The following is a 21,804-nucleotide window of genomic DNA, read 5'->3' on the forward strand; positions in this document are numbered from 1 at the left end:
AAAATAAATTGATTCTTATTAACATCATAAAAAAAATTATAAAAATAAATACAATTCTGAAAACACATTCACTTTTTAAAATTTGTTACTATGATATCAAAATTATCAACTATAAAAATCTGATGATAGTTTTTAAATAAAACATTAAATTAAAAATAAAAAATAAGATATAAAAGAGAATTATCTTTCACTTAAAACATGTACTAAATAATTAATCTTAAAAAAAAGAGATTTGTAAAATCATAAAAAAATTAATTCCAATTGTTTGAATATAAAAAACAATTGTTTACAAAAGTATTTTTAAAAATCAAATTAATCTTAAAAAATGCAAGATTTAGAATAAAAACAAGAAAATAGTCTAAAATTGTAAGAAATTTTGAATAATTCATAATTATCTTTATTAAACACTAATACAACAGAAAAACAAAATTAATTTATATAATTAAAATAAAAATGTGAATAATAAATGAATTAAAATCGATGCTAAATTTACAATAAAATAAGGATTTAATAGTCCAGTAAATAATAATATTTAAATCAATCTTATCATCCTTTATATATTAACGTTTTTCATAATAAATAAACGAAAGAATTATAAAATTAAAATGAATGTTTCGAAAAAAATAAATAAAAAATCATTTTAAATAATATGAATTAGTTAAAATAGAAAATTTAAAAAGATGCTGAGATTTAAACTAATTTTTAAGATAATCTTCTATTCTTATAAAGCGAAAATATTACAAAAAATAAAATGATATATAAGACCTTTCTTAAAATTAACAAAATTTTAAATAAATATTAAATTCTAAAAAAAAATAACAAGAAAACTTAAATAGTTTGCTTGTTCCTTTTTTAAAATTTCAAATAATTTTTTGAAATTTTAAAAACATAAATGACTTAAATTCAAATAAAAACAAATATAATTATTTTTTTAAAAATATATAAAATATAATGAATAATTAATTTTCTAAAAATATGTATTTTAATATTTATATTTATATATTATTATTTAGTTTATTTTATATTTTTTTAGTAAGCTAAAAATTTAATATTAATATTTATAAAATAAAATTCAAAAAATTACACAAGTAAAAAAAGAGCTTCAAAATAAATAACATATATTTTAACACTTCAAAAAAAATATTATTAAAAACAAATTAATAAAATAAAAATAATGGACTTTCAACAACTTTATTAAATATTACCTAAATATCCTTTTTAATGGGATATTTAAGATACAATAAAATGGTTAGAGTTTATTAGTCTTTAATGCTATTCTTAAGGATTTAGTATATATTTTTTTAAAATATTAATATATTTCAATTAAAGTTCAAAATTAATTACAAGGTCAATAACTTTTATAGATTGACGAAAACTTCTTAAATTAAATTGGAATAACAAATATATTCCATAAGAAAAAAATAATAATATGGGTAGATGTAGGATTATAAGAATACTGTTTATATCTGAATAACATTTTCGAAAATCAATAAAAAATTAATCAGAATAGTATCGAAAAGCGTCGAAAAAATTCTTAAATTTAGGGAATTATGTAATTCTAAAATGAAATTTCTCCAATAAATTCTATAGAAGATTCAATTCAAAAGGATAATTAAATAAATATTTAATTAGATTTATCGAAAGAAGATTATTATGAATTAATTCTTTCTTCTGCTGAAGAACATAATGCAAGTTTTTTTATTGTTAAAAAAGATGGAGCTAATATAGGTAGGCATTAATTAAACTAAATTGTAATTTTGGAAGAATCTATTTCAAGAAATCATGCTTAAATAATATTTTCATAAAAAGAATTTTACATTAAAGATTTAAACTCTTCTACAGGAACTTACATTAGAATTAGGGAAAAGTTTAAACTTTTTTAAGGAACTATTATTGAAATGGGAGCTACTTAATTTCATATTTTTAAAATTTAGGAAAATTAAAATGTACCTTTTTTAACTGTTAATACTGTTAATTAAGAAAGTTAAAAAGAATAAGAAACATTTAATATTTATTTTAATAGAAACCTTTTGGGAAATTATGGTTTTATTTCTATTGGGAGAAATTAAAATAATTAAATATGTATATAAGATGATACTCTTCTGTCTTATTTACATGCCAAAATTTATTTTATTGATGGAAATTTTTATTTGGAAGATGATAATTCGACAAATGGGTATTTATAATAATATATAATATTTTCTATTTTTAAATTTAGAACTTGGCTTAGATTATAAAAGAATACTCTTTAAATAATATAGAATAAAGATTAAATCAGAATAGGCTATTATAGAAAATATGACTGTAAAATAGACAAATATTTAAATAAATAATAAAATTATGAAAATATGTGTATTATATGCTTTGAAATTGAAAAAGAAACTGTTTTTATACCTTGCAGGCATTATGCCTGTTGTATGTAATGTTCTAGGGATTTGAAATAATGTATTATTTGTAGATTATATATTAAAGAACTTGTTAAAGTTTATAGATCTTGATTATTTTAAAATAATGATTATGATATTTTTTTTTGAAGAGTTTTATTTTTTATAAAAACATTTATTAAAATCATGAAAGTTAATATAAAAATAAATTAGTAAATTATAAAAAAAAATATATTTTTGATAATTATAAAAATACTTGAAAATAAATAAATTAAAAACACCAAGCATTTTATAAAAAACATAAAAAAATAAATAATAATTATTCAATTTAAAAGTTAAAATTAAATAAAGCCTATACTGATATATGGGAAATACTTTTAAAATTTAAAATATGCAATAAAAAACTAAACAACCAAACAAACATAGCAAATGAACTTAAATAAATAGCCATTTTGGATACAGATAGATATGGGTATTCCAAAGTATACTTAAATAATTTAAGTGGTAAGAAATATGCGAAAATAACCAGGAAAGAAATAGCAAAAACGAAGAATAATAAATATAAATAACATAATAATTTAAATAATGTATATTTTTAGACCATAGAAATATAAAAAAACTAGAAAATTTTAATTATATGAAATATAATAATTTATTATAAAATTAATGTTAAATTATTTTGCTTTACCTATATGATAAAGGAATATTGTTTGAAAAATCAAGTTTATTTGAGATAGTTAATATGCCGCCTATTTTATACAGAGTAAAAGTTGGGTACTTTTTGAAATTATTTTTTAATATACTAATATTTTTGCATTAAAAAAAATTATATATTATTTTTATATATCGAAAAAAAAATACAAAATAATTTTAATTTTAATTTTTAGTTTTATTTTCTTTGCTTTTATATATAAAAATTTATAATATTATTTTTCTTTTTATATTTTGATAATCATATTGTAATAATAATATATTTTGTAGTTTTTTCATTACATACATTTATATATATGTGCTTCAATTGATATTAGATTATATCTAATCAAATTTAATCAAATTAAGTATTTTCTTATAATTAATAAATTTATAAGTTAATTTCATCTTATTCTTAATCATTAATTTTAATTTGGCTTCTTCTCATTTTTTCTTGTAAATACAATTATTCTATTTTATTAGATTAATCATCTTATTATTGTATAAGAGCAGTTTCTTTTAATTAATCTAAAATTTTTTAATTTTTTTCTTACATTTTTTATGTTATCATTTCATCATAACTATTTAAATCAAAATTATCATTTTCATTGTATTTTTTATTATTAATTTTTTCTATTTCTAATTCTATTTATTTTTTTAATTTTTCTTCTTCTTCTTTCATTATTTATTCTTTATCTTCGATTTCATAATCATTTTCTCCTAAAAACTTAATACCAAATATATGAGCCAAATTATTACCTTTAATATTATTAATTAATTTATATTCTATTTATTAAATTTCTTATTAAGTGTGTTCAATTTATTTTATTTTATCTTAAAATTCAGAAATTATTTGTACCTTTTCTTCCAGGACTTCATCTTTTATTAGATTTTGGAATTCTTCTTATACTAGTATAGCTTACTGAATTAATTTTTAACACTAAAGTATTTCATCATCAACTTTATCTGAATTAATTTTATTTAAAAGTTATTCGCATTCTTTCATTATCATTTCATTTTCTTAAAAATCTCGCATTCTATGTTGTAAAAAAGTACTTTAATTTTAAAACTCAGTCAATTATTTTAATTAAAAAAGCATTTTTTAAATTTCATTTTAACAAATAATTTTTTATTTATTTTCAGGCAGAAAAAGAGTCCTTAATCTATCATTAATTTCAACCATTTTTTACTTCAAAATTTTATTTTCAGCTAAATCTTTTAATACAGGGTCTTTTGGAAGGACTAAATTTTATAAAGAAAAAAGAGGATGTCCTAATTTTTCTTATATTTCTTGAGTTTCCATTTGATATTTTTTATCGTTGTTTTCAAATTTTTTTAAGTCATTTTCGCTTATTTTGAAAGGATTTTTTATTTTTTTTAGTTTTTCTTGTTCTTTTTCCATATTAAAATCCTCGCAATCTTCCAAAAGTTTTTCTAATTTATTTTGCATTTCATAACTGAGTGTTTTTTAATATATATTTTAAAAATTTTCTTAGTTTTCTTTTTGAAATTCTTTTTGCTGTTCTTAATAATTTAATTCTTCATCAGGCATTTTAGCAAAGCTTTAATTAATACTACTATTATTATTTATATTATTATTACGAATATTAGTGATAAAAAGTGCTCGATTTCTTAATTCTTAAATACTCATTTCACTTAATTCTTCTGCTGTTTTCTATGCGAACTCTTAAAGCACTTCTTAGCGATTTTAATCATTAATTTAATTTATAATTTCTTCTTTTTGGGCTAATTCAAAATCTAATTCAGTCATACATTTATTTGATTTAATATCTTCTATTAGCTCATTATTTGCCACTAAGGCTTGAACTTATTAAGTTGCTTATTTGGATAGTTTTTCGGATATTTATGAAATACAGAGTTTTATATTTTCTATAGTTTTTCGTCTTTTAGGGTCAGTTATTTACCAAAATTTCAAGTTTTTTTTTCTTCTTGTTCTTCTTAATTTTTTTTTTGCGATAGTTTTAAATTATCTGATTATATTTATTATTATTAGTTTTCTTTCTTTTTTAATTCACTGATTTTAAAAGGCTTTTTATTAATATGCTTTTGGCAATTTTCAATAAAATTATTATTTTCTATGTTTTCAGTAAATTATTAAGATTCTTGTTTGAAAGATGTATTTGAAGCAGATAAAAATTCATTTTGAGTTGATGTATTTTCTTTTACTGAAGTACTTTCACTAAATCTACTATTACAAGTAAAATTATGCTTATATTGTTATTTTTGTAACTCTTCTTCTTCAAATTAATTTTTTTATTTATTTAGTTGATGGTTGTTGTATATTTAACGGAGTTAAACGTTAGTTTCGAGTTAATTTTACATATAATTTGTAAAATTTGTGTTCAGTTTTTAATTGCTTATTATTATTATTATTATTATTATTATTATTATTATTATTATTATTATTATTATTATCATTATTTTACTCTTATTTCTTTTATTTTTTTGTATTACCTTTTTTTGTTTTTTTTTTATTTATTTGCTATATTTTATTACTTTAGCCAGTTATTTGTAATTAAGGTGCTTCTTACTATGTTGATGATAGAGGACGCAACGGCTTTTTTTAATTTGCTTTTTAATTCATTTTACTTTATTTATTTTATTTAATTTTTTTATTACGATTTTAATTTTATTATGTTTGTTATTTTTTTTTTCTTTTTTTAAAAAAAATAATTTAATTAAGTTTTTTTTTATATATATTAATTAAAAAAAATGTTTATAGTTTAATTATTTTTTACAAAAAGAAAAACTTTTACAATATAAATTTTATTATTTAAAAATATAATAAATTGTACAACATGATTATAATGAAATTTATTGTTTAAATTGAACAATTAATTTAATTGATTATTTAAAATTATTATTATTAATAAATATTAGTAATTATCTTGTTATTCTAATATTTTCATATTCTTGTATTTGTTCAATTTTGAAATATTAAATGAGAACAATTATTCAAAACTATATATTTTATTAAAATAGTTTTTATCATTAAATATAATTGTTTATGTATAAATAAATAGTTACTAATATTCTTTAAAATTGATGTTAGTTTGAATAGCTCGATATTTAATTGAAGAAATAATAAACTAAGAATGAAATTTGTTCGATTAAGTTAAAGGATTTCTATTTTTAAATAATGTAATTATGTAATTTAATATTATTAAAAATATAAAAAAAATCAAACAATTAATTAAAAAAATTATTTTAAAATTAAAATTTTAACATTACTGTATAAAAGAAGAAAAGTAATTATTGTAAAATAAAATTACGAAATTAATGAAAATAATAGTATTTATAATTATATTGTTTTAAATGCTTTTTTAATGAAAATACAAAATAAAAAATAAAATCTTAAATTTTGGTAAATATATTAAAATAAATTATTAAATATATAAAAAAAATAATTTTAGTAAATTATCATTTATCATCGTTTTTAATATTAATGTTGTATATATAAAAAAGAAGTATTAAATAACTTAAATAAAGAGAAATAATATTTTAGTTAAATAATGATTATCCTTACATATTTTAAATTAAATTAATTTGGTTCTACTTTAATGTTATAATAAAGATGAATCAGATACTTAAATATAAAAATTATTATTTAATCAGTTGATAAAATTTACTAAAAACATAAAAAGAATTATAATTAATATAACTTTTGGGTTAAAATTTTTAAATTATTATATAACTTCTAAATTTGGTCAATAGAATATGAAAATCAACGAATTTATTTATAAATATTAAAAAAAGTATTATTAAAAGTTTTTTATAATGTAAATTTATTATTTATAAATTTTCTTTTAAATATATAAAATACTTATCAGATATTTTAATTATATATATTATATAAATCCTTCAAAAAAATAAATACTTTTTTCCTAAAACTGAATTTTAAATTAAAAATTAAAATTAATAAAAAAAAACTATCTTAAAATAATAAAGATTCGTATTAGTAAAATAATATAAAAGCCTTAAATTTAAAAAAATAAAAAATTGGATTTTTAATATTATATTTAAAAAACGAATTATTAAAATAAAAAAATATTATAATTACATATTTATTTTTTTAAATTATATACACTATTTTTAAAAGTTAAAATTATGACCAAATTATTTTTATTTTATAAAAATAATATTTGCTAAAAAATAAAATAAATTAAAAGTAATGTAATCAATAGATTAAATGTGTTCTTAAAATCCAGAATTAGAAAGATTTTTCAATCCAAAAGTATTATTATTTTCTGATTCATAAAAACTTTTAACATCTGAAGAATGTGAAAAAATATATAATGGATAATCAAAAGTAGAATTAAAAACAGAAAGTAATAATAATATATATATTATATGTACATATTTTTTAAAAAATAAAAAATATTATTAATATAGCTTAATTTAAAAATGGTATAATATAATTAAGAAAGCGGGATGATTATATAAATAGTCTAATAAAATTATTAAATAAAAAACATGAAAAATAAACATATTAAAAAAATTCTGAAGAAATTTATGAAAATCTTGATGATGAAGATAATTATGACTTAAATAATTAATTTAGAGATGAATATGATGATGATGATTATTTTTACCGTTAATAAAAAGAAATGTAAGATGATTATATGAATGATTATTATAATAGATAATAGAATGATTAATACTACGATGATATGATGGATGATATAAATTAATAAATGTTTAAAAAAACTATAGCATAATATAAAAAAGAAAATTAAAATAAATAAATAAAAAATTAAAAAAATAAGAAAATATAATAAAAGAAGACTTAAGAAGAAGAATGGGAAACTGATGACGAGAATTAAGAATGAAAAAATAAATAATTAAAAATAAATATTATATAGATTTATTAATTTATATATATTTTTTTTAATTATTTAAATAAAATTGTTTAAATATCAGCTAAAATTTTTGTTAAATTATTTTTTTTAATAATCTAAAAAATTAAATAAATAATAAACATATATAATTTAAATTTATATTATTATTATTTATTTAAAAAAAAAAAAATACAAAAAATTATATAAAATATATATATATTTGTATATAAATATATTTATATATATAATATATATATATATATATATATATATATATATATATATATGATTTAATACCAACTACAAAATTATCAATTATTTATATATATATTTTTTTTTCATTCTATCTTATTAGTATTTTCTTGATTTTAGTTTGCTGTATTACTATTTATATGTAAGTTCTAAAGCATACTTTTTCTTTTTTTAGTTTCATAAATTTGATTTAAATTGTTTTTATATTTTTATAAATCTTTAAGGATTGAATCTATTTCGTTTAGACTTATTTTTTATTCTTATTTTTTTAATTATTAAAACCTTTTTTTTATTTTTATATCTTTTTAAAAAATATTAATACTTAATTAATGATTCATCAATAATTTCATTTAACTTTTAATTTAAAATATTATAATCTTATTATATTCTAACTATTTCTTTCTTTTTTTATTCATTTATAATATTAATAGTATTCTACCAACTTTCATTTTCTTCTTTTAAATTATTTCTTAATGTAACTTCCATTTCTTTATTTAAATGTTTTAATTATATTAAATTTTTTCTTTCAACTTTTAAAGCTTCTTTATATGAATCAGCTTTAGTCTGTTCCATTTAATATTCACTTTATAACATTAATATTTTGTTTTGAAGCCTTGTATTTTCTCTTATTAAATTTTAATCTTAATCCCCTAACCCTAAATTATGTTAACCTCCTTATGGTCTTTTACATTATTTCATTAATTCTTTTATAAAACTGCTTTTTTGTTAAATATCCAAAATAGCATTTTCGTAGGTAAAAGGAAGGATGTTTTTTTCAATAATTTCGATTTCTTCAAATAAAAAATAGTTTTATAAATATTTTTTTTTTACATTATTTAAATTATTCAATTAAATTTTCATCTAAACAATCTTCTTTTGCTCCATACTTAAATTTATTACTAATCATTATACTTTTTCTTTATCCAAATTTACTTAATCCACCTTATTCTGTATGCTCAACTATTCTCTAGGAGATTAAAGGCACATTTATTCTTACTTTAGATTTACTTAATGCTGATTAATTTTTTTATTAATTCTATAATATATCCATATCTAATACAACATCTTCTATTTTAATTCTTAAATCTTTACTGTTTTGAGTGCATTCATCAATAACTTTTTCAAGGCATTTAATATGTTTTGTTTAAATTCTAATTACATTATTTTTTAATTAAGTTTTTCCATAATCTATTATTTATTTCCATTCCAATGCACTTATAGTCCTTAAAAGATTTTAGTTCATTATATGCGAGCTATTTATTTTTAAATCATTATATATATACATAAAAAAAATATATATTTTTAAAACTTGATTAAAAGCTTTTTTAATTAAATTATTATAAAATCTTATTAAATTGGCTCTTTTAATATTTCTTATTCCATTTTATGTTAAAATTCAAATATTTTTTTAAAAATTCTTGATTCTAGTTATTATCTAAAACTTTAAATGTGCTTTATATTTATTAATTTTTTTTATCAATTCTATTTATTTAAAATTTATAATATATCATTAAAATTGTTGTATTAAAAAATACGTTGAAATATCATTTGGATTTGTCTAACTATCTGAAGATGAGTCTGAATCTGAAGATGAAGTTTAAGATATTTCTGCTAAAATATTATCATCGATTGCATCTAAACTCATTTTTTTAATTTTTTATATTAAATTTGGGTCCTCATTTATCTATTTAATATAAAAAAATAAATAATAATAAAATTTTGTTTACTTAAAAATTAAAATTAAAGTTATTTTTAAAATAATCTCCAAGTTTAATTTCAGCAAAAGTAAGCTTATTTTTCAATAAGTCATCAATTTTTTTTTCATCTTTTAAAAATAAAAATAGATAAATAATAGTAAAAAATTACAAATTTATTTTTTTTCGTTAAGAAATTCGGTATTTTATTTTTCTAATTTGCAAATCTATTCGATAAGTTTTTATATTTATTTTTATAAAATTTCCAATTAAAATTTATTAAAACTATTTTTGGAAATCTCTTTAGAATATTAAACTTAAATCATATTTTTTTCGCTCATTATTTCATTCAATTAATTTTGTATATTAATATTGTTTTTTTTTAATGATAAAATTTCTATTTTTAATTATTTGTTTTTATCTTCTAATTCCTAAATATTTTATTTTTAATTATTAATTTATTCATCTTTAGATTTAAACTTTGCTTAATATAAATCACTACTATATCCAAAATTAAACATTTCCTACATATTAAAATCACCTAGTTAATATGTATTTATTTAATTATTATTATATATACCTGCTGGATTTAATTGATTTTAAGTTAAATTATTTGAAAATCCATATTAATTTCCTTATAATTCAAGTAATGTATCAAAATCTCTTTCTTTTTTTTATATAAATATTAATTTTAAAATATAATTAAAATAAATGAAATACTCATTTCAATAACCTAATTACAATTAGCATAAGGAGGAACTTGATCAAGTTCTTCTCTTGCATGTACAATTGCTTATCTAAAGTTATTATACATGCTTTTATATTAGAGCATTTCTTATTTTAATAATTCAATTGTTTATTTTAATGAATCTGCTGAATGTGAGAAATTAACTTTGAAATTATTTTTTATTGTTTTTGCCCTTGTTGCAAATTTCAATGAAGATATAGTATCATCAGTAAATTTTGAATTTAACGAGCAAGTAACTATTAATGAAGTCTATAAATATATATATGTATATATATATATATATATATATATATATATATATATATATTTATATTTATATTTATATTTATATTTATTTTTAAAATTTATTTATATTTTAAAAAAAACCTTATAATTTCCTCCTAGAGATTCTTGTAAAATTCGTGTAAGTTTAGAGTCTCTATAAGGTATATGATCTTGTCCTGTTGTTAAAGCATGTATGACTTTTCCTTTTTAAATATATTTTTTAAAAAAAAATATAATATTAATAATATACCTAAACATGTTAATGAAACATTTATTTTTATTGCTTCTTCCAAACCTTCTCCTACAGCTCCACTTTTGGATACCTTTTCACATCCAGCTAAATCAATTAAATTTAGTTTTCCATTTTTTTCAGCTCCGCTTGCTAATTTTTAAGTGATTTAAACCATAAATATAGTATGAGATCTTGAACTATATTCATTTAATTTAGTAGCTCTGGTTTATCTATTACTATAACCGAAATCAATTAAATCAATAAGTTCATTTTCATCTCCTACTTATCTTTAAATAAGCCCCTATTTTTTAAAAATAAAAATAATATCCAACAAAATTAAATATATTTAAATACTTAAACAATAATTCCTTTTTAAGGATGCTCTTTAATTTTAAGCTCTATTTTTTCATCTTATTACATATTTAAACTATCATGTAGATTTTCTTTGTAAATTTCTAACATAGAACACTTAATAGTATATTCTATGTCTGAGTTCTCTTCATTATTTACATGATCAAAAAGTTAATCGCACATTCTTGGAATAATTCCTTATTATTATTAATTATCTAAATTTCCAAACATTGTATGTGATTTTCCACTTCCGGAAACCCCATAAGCAAAAATGGTACCATTATAACCTATTAGAACGTCATTTACAACTCCTACAGCGATTTCTTCATATATTTATTCTTAAGTGCAATCTTATTAAAACACTTTGTCTACTGTATATGTAATTGTGTCATTTATAAGTTTAACAGTTTAAACTCCAATAAATTCAATTATATTTTGGCCTAAACCGTTTTTATTTAGATCTAATTCTGCTTGATTGTTTGGTCTGAATCTTATATATGTTTTTACATTTCCGTTTTATTCTTTATCTTGAACTTATAGATTTTATATTATTTATTTGTATTTTTCTTTTGGGTTAATAATCTTTTTAGGAGTACTTAATACTGATTAACTAACTACTGAACTATCGTAATTTATTTTGTTATTTTTTTAAAAAAGTTGCTTGGCAACATTTTAATTATCTTTTTGTTTAAAAGCAATTATTTTTTCACTTTCTTATTATAAATTATTATCTGTAGTCTACTAATATTCTTACAATCCTTATTATATTTAAAAAAAATTGCCTTAATTATTAACCTTGACGCTGTTACTAAGTCTTTTTTATGTTACAAAATCGGAAAATGTAGAGCTTAAATTTTATTATAAAGCTTATGAATTTCTTTGATCAGTTGAAGCTTAATTTTATTTATTATCTGAAAAATTATTTGATTCAATTTATGGTTTCAAATTCGTTATTTTACTTGAAAAAAATGAATTTTATTAAAGGAAGGTATTTGCAGTATTTTATAATTTTTATTCATCGTTAGTTTATTAATTTTTTAAACCGTAAAGTTATTTCTCATTTTCAACTATTGTAAGCGTAAGTCGAGAAGATAAAGGTTATTATTATTTTTCCCCTTTTAAATTCAATTTGCTGAGATTAAGCTTAGCATTATTGTTGTTTTGAGTGTTGGAATTTTCGTGTTTTATATAAAATTATTCTAAGGCTTATGTAAGAAACTGGTTTATGTTAATTAACGTTAAGGAAATTTTCCAATTTGTTTTAATGTTAAATCATTTAAATTTTTTTTCAGAGGAGATTAATTATTTTAAGGCTCTTTTGAATGGCTTTATTAAACTTTTGTGATTAAATTTGCCTTCTTTTAATAAAATTTATTCATATATTTTTATGCCTACTTTATTTTTTTAAAAATTTTATTATAAATTTACGATTTGATTTTACTATTTTTATTTAATTATTTTTATTTTTATAAATTATTTATATATTTCTTTTGTAATAATTAATATATTTAATTTTAATTTTAAATATTTGTAATATATTATTTTTATATTATTAATAAAAAAAAATTAAATTAAATAAATTTTAATAATTTTTATCATTTAATATTAATCAAATTTAAATAAAGCTATAAATAATAAAAAAAATATTTATTTATTTAATAAATGCTATTGTAAATAAATATGTTTAAAACCAGATTATAATAAGGAAAACAATTTTTTTTTTAGTAAAATTTAATAAAAGATAGTAATTTATAATTATATCCATATTAAAAAAAAACAAAGTAATAATTAAAATGATGATATTTATGAATAGAAATATTATATAAAAGGTAAAAAAAAAAGAAAACTTCAGAAATTTTATAATATAGAAATAATAATAAAATATATAAGTTATATAAATACAAAAATAGTATAACCCTTAAAAATAGCTTTTATTTGAATAAAATAAATTAATATAAATTTAATAAAAGATTTGAAAAAAAATATTTAATGCAAAGATAATCTTAAAAAAAATATTACTGTTCGGGGGGAATTATTTTATATAAGCCCAAAAAGTTCAATAAAATAAAAAAAATGAGATTTTATTTTAAAATAATATAAAAAAAAAAAAAATTATTAAAAAAATGTAATTAATGATATTTAATATTTTTAATTATAAATTTTCCTCATAAATCTGAATTATACTATTAAAGATTTTTTATTATCTTAATTAAATTCTCAATAACTTTTTTTTATTTAAAACAAGTGAATATAAAACAGATATATCTTCATAAAATATCCCTTCTAATTCTTTTAAAATATAGTCCTAATTTTACAATTTTTAAAGTATTATATTTATTTCTTCAATTACATTTTATGCTTTACTACGGATTTTCTAAGATAATTCTAATGAATTTTTTTTTACTTATTATAAACAAGTATCATTAATAATTTATAAAGATTTTTCTAATGTAATAATGACTTTCTATTATTTATATATTTATGCTTTTTTAAATTATTTATAAATAAATAAATATAATTAATTTATAATTATGTTTACTTATATTATCTTTACAAACACATTTATAACTATTTGGTAAGTAATGTATCTTAATTAAAAGCTTTATAAATTTTGTAAAATTTTATGATTTTTATACACAAATTTAACCTTTATTGACATTTAAATAAAAAAGAATTTTACTAAAGCATTCATTAATATCTTGATTTTCAAATATTTATAAATTAATGCAATATTAATTATGATCAGTTATTATTTCTTGATTAAAAACAAAATAAAATTCTGGTTAGAATCTATAATATATTTTAAGATTTTAATTAACTTACTAATTTTCGATAAATATTTTCATATTAGATTCTTTTTAATTATATTAAATATTTATATTTTATTATCTGTTTCCATTTTAAGATACATATTATAATCCAGGTACTAAAAAAACAGAATCTTAAACATGAATTGCATATTTTTAGACAATTAAGCTTTTAAAATATTAATTTATAAAGCAAAACAAAAAATTAAAATTATTTTATATTTACTAAGCCCAAGCAAAATCAGCAAAATCTATACATCTTAAATTTTTAAGGTGAAAAATTTATTAGCATTCTTCTTTTGTTAAGTCCTTTGTCTAATATTTAAGTTTCTAAATAATTTTTATAAATAGAGCCTTTCATTTATCAAAAATTTTACCAAAGTTTAATCAATTTAATTCAAAATATGAATTTCTGATAATCTAAATGTAAATAATGGAATATTCATTTATATAGGTAAACTTAATAAGAAGTCTTTAAATCTTTTTAAACATTAAAATTTAATTTATATTGATAAATATATTAATTAGTAAAAGTTATTACAACGAATCATCAATATTTTCAAGATGAATTAAAATATTCAAAATAAGCTATGTTTATATATTCTTATTGAAAATAATAACAAAAGAAATTGCTAATTAATTTTTATATTATTTTTACTTACATCTATTTATGAATGTAATTATATGTATTTTTAGAAATATTATTTATTTTATTTAATTGTTTAAGGTATAAATTTATTTTATAAACACGTGCTTATATCACATGAAAAAAAGGGTTATTTATCTAATATTTAAGTTGGAATTATAATTTAATCATCATTTTGATATTTAAATTTTAGATTTTAATTCATTGATTAAAATTGTTAGATTATATCAACTTTTTTGTTATACAATTTTTCATAGTTAAACTATTTACATTATTTTTCTGAAAAAGTCAAACAAATTTATTGAATATATAATATTTTTTCTTAAAATTCATTTTATTGTTATTATTCTTTTTTTTCTATTTAAAAAGTTAAATAGTTAGCAAATGATATAAAAAGATATATTTATATAAAATTCATTTTATAATAATTTATAAAGATAAATATATTTAATTTTACTTTTTTTTAAATATTTAATGATAATAAAATATCGAAAATTTTAAGCATATGTGAAACAAAAAATATTTTAATTAAATAATTTTGAATTAATTTTTTTTTTTTTAAAATAATATTTTGTTCTTAAATGGATAATATTAGAGACCCTCTAAAAAATTATAAAACCATTTTAACTGAAGGTTTTTAAAAAATAATAAAGTTGTTACCCAAAAAATATAAGAACTTTAGAGATTTGATTTTAAAATATATAGGTATAATAATATATAAATTTAATTTTAAAAATAAATATATTTGATATATTTTTTAAATTCTAAAATATATTTTATAAAAGATTAAATAATTTAACTCAATGATCGTAATTAATTAAGTGCAAACAAATATTTTATAATTTTGAAAATGGCAATGGATGTTCATAATCCTTAATTGACATAGTGCACATTATATTATTTAGAAGTAAAGAAAATATTAAAAATATAAAAGAATTAATTATATATAAAAAAAAGAAATTAGTATCACATAGGTTTTTAGATGGAAATTGCTACGATTATACACAAAATGTATTTTTAGAAGATGATGATAAAATACAATAATAATAATAATAATAATAATAATAATAATAATAATAATAATAATAAGTAAATAAAAGTTAAAAATTAATTGATTCAATAATAAACTCTGTCTGTGATTGTACTTCATTAAAAGACGAAGCAGTTCATGTAGAAATTATTAAATCTCTTTTAACTCTTTCTACAAGTCCTATTTGTGAAGTGAATAAATTTTATAAAATAATAATTTTTTTATTTTTATTTTTTTTTATTTTATTTTAGATATCAGGGTAAAACTTAGATTATATTGTAAAAACTATTTTTGGAATTTATTACTGTAATATAATAAAAAATATAATATTCAAAAATTTATTATGAAATAATTTTTTAAAAATATATAATTAATTTTATATTTAATTTATAAGCATTTATACGCTAAAAATTTTTTAATTTTTAAATATTATAATTTTCTATCTTTTATTATTAAAAATAAAAGAATCTAAATAAGGAATATTGCAAAATACGTCAAAACATGCAATAAGCTAAATAGTTTCAGAATTATTCAAAAAAATGGAAAACAATAGTTTTCTTTCATTTGAAGAAAGATAAATATATTTTAATAAAAGGTAAAACATGTAACCTTTAGCTTAATCCTCTACCTGTGAAAACTAGTTTAATTTTTCTAAGCAATAGGCAGTAATCCTTAATGCCTCTGAAGAATCTTCAGTTAATATTAATAGTTTATAACAACCAGCTGTAATTTAATAAGTATCATTTAATATTTACAACACTTTACCTCCCGTAAATTTAGAAGATAAAAAAAATTAGAAAAATTAACTAATATAATAATATTTAGGAAAGGTAATTATTAATATGGTTGATGATGTTTGCATTTATTACAACAAAAAAGAAAAAATTAGTTAAAAATATTAAGAAGATAACGAATAATAATAGTTATAATAAGAACTTTCTTTAATCCCTCTCAAATGCGTGCCTATATTCCAAGACAATGATAATCCTTAATACAAACGTACTATATTTACTAATATAGATAATGAAAAGTAAATAAAGGCAGGAAAATTCGGTTGGTGTTTTATATGTAGAAATGAAGCACAGAATTTTTGTAAAGACACACGTGTACCTATATGCTCAAAAGAGTGCAAGTTAAAACATTTGGAAGAAATTTAATTAATTGAAAGGGTTTGCTTTGATAATTATGGTGATGGGTATTTGAATAAATAAATGGTAGATTGTTTAAATATATTTGAGTTCTTATGTAAAACTTCATGTAAAGATGCTGCAAACAATCTCTCTTAATAATAATTAAAAGAAAAGGCCTTGGCTTTAGAATTACTCCTTATTATTATGGAAAAAGGAGGTCCTATTTTTATTTCTAGAAAGGAATTTACTTAGGCTGTAAGGGATAATCTTTTACAAAGTCTTTTGTAGAATTCTTTAAGTACTGAAAAATCTGTTTTTATTATAAGTTTTAGTATTTTTGCAAATTTAATTGATAACTTTAGGTAAAATTTGAAAACTGAAATTGGGGTTTTTATAGAAAATGTATTTATCAAATATCTTGAAAGTTCTAATGCTAATTATAACCATCGTATTTATTGCTTACATGTATTTAATAAAATATTCAAAATACCACGTGCTGTTATTGAAATGTTTGTTAATTACGATTGTCTTTTGGATCAAAATAATATGATAGAACATATTATTGAACTTTTATGTAAAATTTCACAAGGAAAATATGCCAAACAGGAATATTAAAGTTTAATAATGCCTGATTAAGATATTGAATTGAGAAATTTGGCAACAAAAAACATTATTGAGTTGATGAAAGGAATTGTCGATTTTGTGGATTTATGTGATGAATAAAATAAGACTTAATAAATTGCAGCTGCATTGCCAATTTAGACTCTTTAAAATGAAGAAAACAATAATATGGATGTTACTTAGATTTTTGAAGAAAACACTAAAGATCCTATCGAAGAATAAAGATAGAGAAAATTAAAGTTTAAAAAGGCTATTGCTAAATTCAATTTTAAACCTAAATAGGGCATTTAATCTTTTATAGAGGCTAAAATTATTGAAGAGAATAATCCAAAATAATTGGCAGAAATATTTTATACATACAATCCTTAACTTGATTAGGAAAAATTAGGAGAATTATTTGGGTCTGATAATGCTTTTAATAAAAGTGTTTTAGCTGAATTTATTGAATTTATTAATTTTAAAGAAATGGACATAGTAGTAGGTTTAAGAAAATTCCTTACTTATTTCTAGTTACCAGGTGAAGGTTAACAAGTAGATAGAATACTTGAAAAATTTGGAGAAAAATATGTTTTAGATAATTCTTCAGCATTCAAATCGGCTACTGGTGCTTATACACTGTCTTATGCTTTGATGATGCTTTAAACATCTCTTCATAATACTTAAGTTTAAGAAAAAGATAGAATGACTTTACCCTAATTCATAAATTTAGTTAAAGGAGTTGATGATGGGGAATCATTGTCTGACGATAGAGTATAGGCTATGTATTTAGAAATAAAAAAAGCTCCTTTAGCTATTCATCATTTAGAGGCTTAAAAAAAAGCTTTTGAAGAAGCTTTGACTTAAAGTGTAAGTAAAAAATAGGAAATGTTTTTATTAGAAACAGAATAAATGTTTGAAAAATCTCGAAATAAAATCTAGAAACATAAAGATACTGAAAATGTATATATTTAAGTTTTTAGTAAGGATTATGTTGGAAATTTACTCTAAATTATTTGGAGTCCAGTTTTTGCTTGCCTTTCTTCTCAAGGAATTGAAAGTAATATAAATAATTCGTAAACTTAAGATAATTAATAAGGAAATGAACATACTAATACTATTAATGGATTCAAATACGGTATTAGGTTGCTTGGATAGTTTGGATTAGAAACTGAAAAAGAAACTTTTATTTTAGAATTGTGTAGGTAAACAGGTTTAATGGTAGGAAATTATTAAAAAATTTTAAAATAAAAAAATATTTATGCAATCAAAACTTTACTTGAAATATGTACTTCAAATAAATATTTCCTTGGAAAATCATGGAAAACAATTTTGTAGTGTGTAGGATAGTTAGACCATTATTTCAACGCCCATTAAAATTCTCGAAAAGATAACGATTTAATTAATTCAGAAACATACCTTTAAAACAATTAAAATGATTAGTAATAATAATAGGAATAAATTGAAATTATTAATGCTTAAGTTGTTGCTAATTATATTGATTAATCTATGGTGGATAAAATTTTCCATAATTCCATATAGTTAGATGGTGAAAATATTTTCGAATTTATTAAGTGTTTATGTGAATAATCAAGAGAAGAAATTGATTATATGTAACCTCCTAGGATTTTTTGCATGCAAAGAATTGCCGAAATAACAGAATTTAATATGCATAGAGTTCGTATTATATGGAATAGAATTTGGGAAGTATTAAAATAACATTATAACTATGTAGGATGTCATAAAAATCATTAAATTAGTGCAATAGCCATAGATTCCCTTAAATAATTAGCAGTAAAATTTCTTTAAATACCCGAACTCGTACATTATTAATATTAAAGAGATTTCTTGTCACCTTTCGAGTATGTTTACTAAAGAGTTAGTAATGCCCAATTAAAAGAGTTAATTTTAAATTGTCTTTAATTAATGACCCATACAAGAGCTGATAATTTAAGGTCAGGATGGAAAGTAGTATTAAAAGTTGTAAATGCAACATTATAAGAAGATAATTAGGTTTTGGTTGATTTAGCAGTTTCAATTACTGATATGATAATATAATAAAAAAGCTTTGATAATTTAATTGATGTATATGCTGATCTTATTCATGCATTGACAAACTAAACGAAATACAAATAAGAAAAAATAGCTCTAAAAGCGCTAGATCATTTAAAAAAATGTATTAAATTTTTGGTAGAAAATACTCATAAGGATGAATAATAATAGTAGCAATCTGCAAATAATGTTGTAATTGCAGGAAATAGTAAAAAAAGCTTAATTATTAATGAATCTAAGAGATTATTGGAGGGATATTTAATACCTATTTTGAATAATTTTGCTTCTTTTTTTTCTGATGAAAGGCCTTCTATAATTAAGAAAAGTGTAAAATATTTATTTGAAACAATAAAACAATATAGTAACTAATTCAATTAAGAATTTTGGAATCTAATATTTAAAGGAGTTATAAGACCTCTTTTTGATGATATGTAGTTTACTTTTTAAAATATGCAATATTCAAATAAATAACTTTATAATGCTACTAAAATCACCAGCCACAAAGCTTTCTAAGAATTTGTTAGTATTTATGTTTAATATTTTAATACATTAGAAAATTGTATGGATGAATTCCTTGCTATAATTATAAATTGTGTTTTGACTAGCGAAGAAGTAATTTTTTTATTTTTATTTTTATTTTATTGATTTTTTTTTTTTGGGTAAACAGACTTTATCTTCAATATGCTTAGAAAATTATAAATAATTTTTATTGTAAATATCTTAAAATTTGAATTAAGGACATTGGGATAAAATAATATAATCTCTTGTTTATATGTCTGAGTCTTGTACCCCTGTTGAAATACTAAATATTTCAGAAATACATGAAGATTTTAATATATCTTTATATGATTTAGTTTAAAAAGAAAGTATTTTTGTACCCTCTAATTCATTAGATATTAATTTCAATAAAAACATAATTTAATGCGTAATTTTTAAAAATATTCTCAGTTTTATTAGTGATATTTTTGAAAGTTTTACTTAATTTTTGACTTAATAGCATATTGATTAAATAATATAAATGCTTTAAAAGCATGCTACTTTTACAAGAGAATTCAACAAACGCATATATTTGCGCTTTTATTTATGGAGAAGTGGTAAAAAATATTATTTTAAAATATATATAATATTAATTAAAATAAAGGATTGATGAGTGATTAAGATAAATTGCCAGTTTTAGGTAGGTAAGAAAAGATAATCAGAAATGGCTTAATTTAAGTTTATTATGAAAAATATAATAGAAATAAAGTTTAATAAAACTTAAATGAATTCCATGAGTATTTTTTTATTTTTAAAATTTATTTTAATTATTATTTAATAAAGGCTTTGCTTTTCCTATATTTAAGATTTATTCAATATAATATAAGAAAAAAGAAAATTTTATATTTTATAAAGAGATTAAAAAAAATAAAAATAATAACTTGGGTAATAAAAATAATAATAAAGTGAAATAGAGTAATAATAAGTTTCAGATAATATTGTTAATTAAGAAAATAATAATTAAATAAAATTAAGTGAAATGTTGTAATAATTAGACTAAGAAGATAAAGAAAGAGAATAAAAATAACTAAGATTTCTAATTGCAAATGGTATAATACCGAAATTAGATAATGATGAGCATCTATAAAAAGTAATTTTAAAAATATAAGCTTACTAATATATAAATTAATTATTTAATTATTTATTTATTTATTTATTTATTTATTTATTTATTTATTTTTAAAATATAAAATTATAAAAAGTTATCAAATTAACAGATTTAATATATATTAAAACAAATTTATTGATATAAGTAATTAAAATGTTTATATTGATGATGATTTCGATTAAAATTTGTAAAAAGTTCTATCTAAATATGTTAATTATGTATTTACATTAATAAAATGATATGATTTTAAAATGATTATATTGTTTTAAAATTTATATAGTATATATAATTTCTATTTTAAAAATATATACTATATATTTTTTTTAAAATGTATATTTTAAATAAATAAATTTACTATTTAAATTATAATAATATTAAAAAAAATACTAAAATAATATTTATAAAAACTTTAGTATTAATAAA

At 17.9% G+C, this 21,804-nt stretch overlaps 2 protein-coding genes across 2 annotated transcripts, besides 16 other annotated features; one reads left to right on the plus strand and one right to left on the minus strand. All coding sequences in view use genetic code 6, as the record gives it.

Moving 5' to 3' along the window:
* Positions 1-992: 992 nt before the first annotated feature.
* Positions 993-1,034: a microsatellite.
* Positions 1,035-2,936: 1,902 nt separating this feature from the next.
* Positions 2,937-2,970: a microsatellite.
* Positions 2,971-5,452: 2,482 nt separating this feature from the next.
* Positions 5,453-5,517: a microsatellite.
* A 152-nt stretch (positions 5,518-5,669) lies between these two features.
* Positions 5,670-5,712: a microsatellite.
* A 2,097-nt stretch (positions 5,713-7,809) lies between these two features.
* Positions 7,810-7,875: a microsatellite.
* Positions 7,815-7,880: a microsatellite.
* Positions 7,830-7,880: a microsatellite.
* A 261-nt stretch (positions 7,881-8,141) lies between these two features.
* Positions 8,142-8,220: a microsatellite.
* A 216-nt stretch (positions 8,221-8,436) lies between these two features.
* Positions 8,437-8,492: a microsatellite.
* Positions 8,493-9,016: 524 nt separating this feature from the next.
* On the minus strand, positions 9,017-12,535 carry IMG5_173750 (kinesin motor domain protein; the record flags this gene model as incomplete). Its single annotated transcript, XM_004029707.1, has 10 exons — positions 9,017-9,438; positions 9,721-9,869; positions 9,913-10,010; positions 10,052-10,546; positions 10,600-10,876; positions 10,994-11,094; positions 11,142-11,424; positions 11,478-12,007; positions 12,270-12,288; positions 12,518-12,535. Coding segments are annotated over 10 exons (2,392 nt in total), but the record flags the coding sequence as incomplete, so codon positions are not given.
* Positions 10,878-10,958: a microsatellite.
* Positions 10,883-10,983: a microsatellite.
* A 380-nt stretch (positions 12,536-12,915) lies between the features above and the next one.
* Positions 12,916-12,953: a microsatellite.
* A 2,555-nt stretch (positions 12,954-15,508) lies between these two features.
* IMG5_173760 (hypothetical protein) lies at positions 15,509-20,883 on the plus strand (the record flags this gene model as incomplete). The annotated part of the gene is made up of 6 exons (XM_004029708.1): positions 15,509-15,632; positions 15,713-15,834; positions 15,885-16,148; positions 16,209-16,263; positions 16,423-20,348; positions 20,404-20,883. 6 exons carry the CDS (start codon positions 15,509-15,511, stop codon positions 20,881-20,883), a joined length of 4,971 nt encoding a protein of 1,656 aa, XP_004029756.1.
* Positions 15,967-16,016: a microsatellite.
* Positions 16,174-16,206: a microsatellite.
* Positions 20,884-21,396: 513 nt separating the features above from the next.
* Positions 21,397-21,452: a microsatellite.
* Positions 21,403-21,452: a microsatellite.
* Positions 21,453-21,804: the final 352 nt, after the last annotated feature.

This window comes from Ichthyophthirius multifiliis (assembly GCF_000220395.1).
Source record: "Ichthyophthirius multifiliis unplaced genomic scaffold scaff_1120509251273, whole genome shotgun sequence".
Classification (NCBI taxonomy): domain Eukaryota; phylum Ciliophora; class Oligohymenophorea; order Hymenostomatida; genus Ichthyophthirius; species Ichthyophthirius multifiliis.